The 4,621-nt window shown below is 40.0% G+C and overlaps 1 protein-coding gene across 1 annotated transcript in view; it reads right to left on the bottom strand.

The window, feature by feature from the left end:
• Positions 1-423: 423 nt before the first annotated feature.
• LOC119426138 (solute carrier family 66 member 2) overlaps positions 424-4,621 on the bottom strand; it is a 66,029-nt gene continuing 61,831 nt past the window's right edge. The window contains 1 exon segment of the mRNA XM_037693699.1: positions 424-1,012. Coding sequence (XP_037549627.1) covers positions 802-1,012 — 211 coding nt within the window. The 3' untranslated portion in view covers positions 424-801.

Here is a 4,621-nt window from a genome sequence, read left to right as displayed (position 1 = left end):
TCAGCAGGGATCAGCATTGGACACATGAACCCTCAGGAGAAGAAAGGTGTTCCTCAAATCACATCACCTCGACTCTCTACACGTAAAAAAAAAAACTAAACGTGGCCTCAAACGTATGTTTAATAAAAAAAGAAACCTGTCGTGTCTCACAAAGCTTGGTTTACCTCATGAGTCAGAAGGTCTCAAGGCCACTTCAGTTCCTGATTTTTTTAACATCTCCAAGTCTTGACAACGTTTCAGTTCAGTTGGGTTTGATTGCTTTCTGTTTTCTAGTAACTAGTCAACCTCGAGTGTCAGGATGGAATAAACATCTGGCCAAGCAGAGGTTCACCGACCTTCTTAAATATTTAATACATTCAGTAACGTGGATTATTAAGGTTGTTTATGACCAATTCATTTATTATTTATATGGATCGCTGGTCATGCAGCGAGCCATGTTCAAGTGCACGTCTTAAGGCAAAGGTTCCATGCAACAATTGTCAACAAAGGTGGACCAGAACTGGTCCATAAATCCTTGAGCTTGGTGTGTACGGGTCCAGCTGACATATTCTAAATGCTCCTGTCTGTGCAAAACATTTGCCACATGATCAGATGATTTAAGTACTTCATTAAGAATAAGTAAAAATACTGTGTGTAACAGGTGTGCCTTCAGTGTCATCTTCATCACAGTACCATATCACCAGTGCTCAGTAATTCTGAGCCGTAGATTCATCTGGACATGCTTTGGTACTGCAGTTGATCTCAGCACCTCTGAAAGTGCTTCCTGCTGCTCCTGTCATTAACAAGTCTTTATGGATGATCTCAAAGGGCTTTGGCGCTCGTCGTGTGGGAGGTGCTGTGGGACACAGGTTTCTGTGGGTAATGGCTGTAGTAGTAGACCTGGAACAGGATGGCAAAGTCCACAAAGACCTGCAGCAGGCCACACGTCCAGAACTGCACAGGAGCCTGTGTGAGCAGGAAGTAGCCTGTTTTAAAGGTGTCGCCGCTGGTCCACATCAGCACCATCTTGATACTGGAAGGAAAGAAGGAGAGGAAATGCTTCTGTTCAACTGGTCAAACTGATATACAATGGTTTAAAAGAACTTACTGACAGACATCTAACAAGGTTGAGTCAGGTCCTCTGGACAGATTCTTCTTTGTTGAAACTTTCCTCTTTTATCCAAAAGACTTCCTCAGACTGAAGAAGTATTTTGGATAAAAATGTTTCAACCAAGAAGAATCCGTCCAGAGGACCTGACTCAACCTTGTTAGATTTATCTACCTGGATTATTGAGTATGCATCCGGTTATTACCGTATTTTTTGCTGTATAAGTCACAGTTATTTTTTTTGCATAAATTAGCATGCCCTGCGACTTATATAGCAAAGCGACCAATATACATTTTTCCCACATATTTATAACCCAATTTTTGGCTGAGATCTAACGATTTCATTCATTCTGACATGGAAAATATTGAACACCATCATTTTCATCCACTAGAGGGTCCTCGACTAGTATGGCAAGCCAAGTGTCTCATTATTAGGTAAAAGTGGCTATTAATGAGACACTTGGCTTGCCATACAAACCACCTTCGTCTTGCTCCGGAACTCCTGGAGCAAACGTCAAATCAGCTGCAACTGATTTGACCATTAAAGTGCATTTATTAAGGAAAAGTTCAACTGAGACACACCCTTACTATAATGTCGAGCAAACAAATAATTGTTTTTAGGTGGTTATCTTGTTAAATTTCGAAGAAATGCAGTGAGTTGTCCCTTTGCACACTTCTGCAAACCGGCTTTTGAAATGCAGCTGTTTTGACCATTAAAGTACATTTATTAAGGAAAAGTTAGACTGAGATACATCTTTGCTATAATTTTGAGCAAACAATTGTTTTTAAGTGTTAATCTTGTTAAATTCTTGTTAAAGTGCTCCCGTGCACGCTCCCGTGGCCGCCATTTGGCAGCTAATCTGTTTTTGGCACAACACCGGCCCACATTTCAGGGTTGTCAGCGGTGACACAAAATAGATGCGACTTATATGGTGAAGTGACATATTTATGTTTTTTTCACTTTATTAGACATTTTTGGACTGATGCGACTTATATGGCGGTGCGACATGTACGGCGGTAAGTACGGTACTGACAGATACTACTTTTGTAAAGTGATTAAAGTGTAAAGTGCTTTCCAAACTGGAGAACTTTACACCTCACTTTATGGTGGAAACTTAATTTACTTTATTTAGAAAAAAAACACAAAGCAGCCCGTTACACGCCGATGAGAAACCAAAATAGACTGTTTTACCCTTCTTTCTTCTGACTCTTATTTTTATCTTTATACTGTCAAAAAGCTTATTGCTTGCTGAGAAGGTTACTACCTGGAAGGACATTTTAAATGGAGACTGAAAAAAAGAAGCTGGAATTGTTTTGGAAAAATGTTTATCTGAAAAATATCTGTGTAGTCGAGGTCGGAATTATTCCAAAATGAAACGAACGTCCAACTGTGCTACAATTTTCTGACTCTTTCCTTGTTTCCCATCATGCAACACTGTTCCTTAAAAAGTTAAACTGCAAACCACCACAACCACAAAAACATATTAGCACATGGTAATAGTAAAAATTAGACAAATAAATTAGAAGTTTAATTAGTTCTCCATGTGCAGTTAGAGGCTTGTTTTTGGTTTAATGAAACTAGCACACTATCAAGATAATGATACTCATTATTAAAGGTAATAATTACAATATTTAATGCACTTAATCTGTAATATTGGCTTTAAATTGAATGCATAGAATCAATCTTACGATGTGCTCTATGATCAGAAAAGGGAAGTTTGTCAGCTTATGAAAAACTAGCATTTACCTCAGATTTTAAATGGTAACTTAATGATTCCCTCTTTTGGTCAAATGTTGTTAGATGCACAAACTAAAGCATCAAATAAACTCAGGGTGTTATGACAAGAACTGGATTATCCGGTGATGCTGAGCTGAAAGTCAGAGCAAAGACTGAAGTCATCACCTTCTCCATTCAGTGAGTGAGTTCACTTTAAATCGTCTGCAGCATGAAAAAGAAAATGCTTTTAATTATTATGTTTCCTTAAACGCTTCTTTTGCTTGGTGACACTGACACCACTTAATTTTCAGAAAATTCCTGGGTTTAGTTAAAAAAAAAAAAAAAAGAATAAGTAGTTCTGGATATGTTTCTATAAGCTTTTGAGAGAATTTAGCTACATCTTGAAAGTAGTCACAGAGAATAGGTGCTGATCGCAGCAGGAATGTGGGCTGACGTGTTTTATTAGTGCCTGCAGGAAGGAAATGGTAAATCTGACACATCACCAACAGCATGGGAAATTGAAATAATGATTTGAATCAGGGCTCCAGGTAGCTATTGGCTCAATATCCTGCAGCACATGTTTAAAATAACTCACAAGAGAGCACATCGGGTTGTTCATAAAAACATCTTGAAACAAGCTATTGCACAAATTTTAAAGTCAAGTATAACTTTTTTTTAATAAGCAATGGAAGAAAAACATCTGTGTTTTGACAGGTTGGAGTTCATTCAGGAATCCTTTATATCCTTTGACATTTTAAAACAAATAATAAGGCAGAAAAAAGTCTAACTATAAAATCAAACTGAAAGAACCAAAATCACAATGCAACAACAATAACAATAAAATTAATTATGACGTGACAACAATTTTAAGAAGCACAATATATTGAGCAACTAAGACTTAGTCTACCTGAAGTCCCAGTACATCCCTGTGGTCCAGCAGCAGCCTGTGACCGCGAGAACTGTATGGAGGTGGCCACAGGAGGCTATGGAGACCCTGCAGTGCTGCTTTGAGGCAACACACCGGGATGTTTTCTGTGATGCACATGGGCAGGACATCCACACACTCACGGACTGTGTTATGGATTATATTAACTTCTGCATGGATTATACAATCCCCACAAAAACAGTTTGCTGCTCTCCCAACCATAAACCTTGGATCATTCACCAAGGACATCAAGGCAGCTCTGAACAGGAAGAAGGCTGCCTTCAGGAGGGGGGACAGGGAGAAGGTGAGGAGAGCGCAGTCTGAGGTGAGGGGCAAGATCAAGGAGGGTAAGGAGCAGTACAGGAGAAAACTTGAAAACAAACTGGCCCAAAACAACATCCGAGAGGTGTGGAATGGGATGAGAAGCATCACTGGTGACCAGGAAGTAGAATACAGACGTGTGGTGGACAGAACCACCTGCAATTCAATGATGGAAAAACTAAAGAGCTGCAGGTGGACTACAGGAAGAAGATCAGCCCCCCCAATCCTATCAACATCAAGGGTACTAAGGTGGACACTGTGGACTGCTACAAGTACCTGGGATCCACCTAGATAATAAACTGGACTGGACAGCTAACACCAACACCCTCTACAAGAAAGGACAGTCGCCTTTTTCTTCTGAGGAGACTCGGGTCCTTTAACATCTGCAGGACCATGCTACAGATGTTTTACCACAAGGTGGTCTCTGTAGGACCATGCTACAGATGTTTTACCACATGGTGGTCTCTGTAGGACCATGCTACAGAAGTTTTACCACACGGTGGTCTCTGTAGGACCATGCTACATATGTTTTACCACTCGGTGGTCTCTGTAGGACCATGCTGCAGATGTTT

Source organism: Nematolebias whitei, chromosome 19, assembly GCF_014905685.2.
Source record: "Nematolebias whitei isolate Nwh7 chromosome 19, NemWhi1, whole genome shotgun sequence".
In the NCBI taxonomy this organism is placed as follows: domain Eukaryota; kingdom Metazoa; phylum Chordata; class Actinopteri; order Cyprinodontiformes; family Rivulidae; genus Nematolebias; species Nematolebias whitei.
Note: the sequence above shows the minus strand (reverse complement) of the source record. Positions and strands in the feature narration are given on the sequence as shown.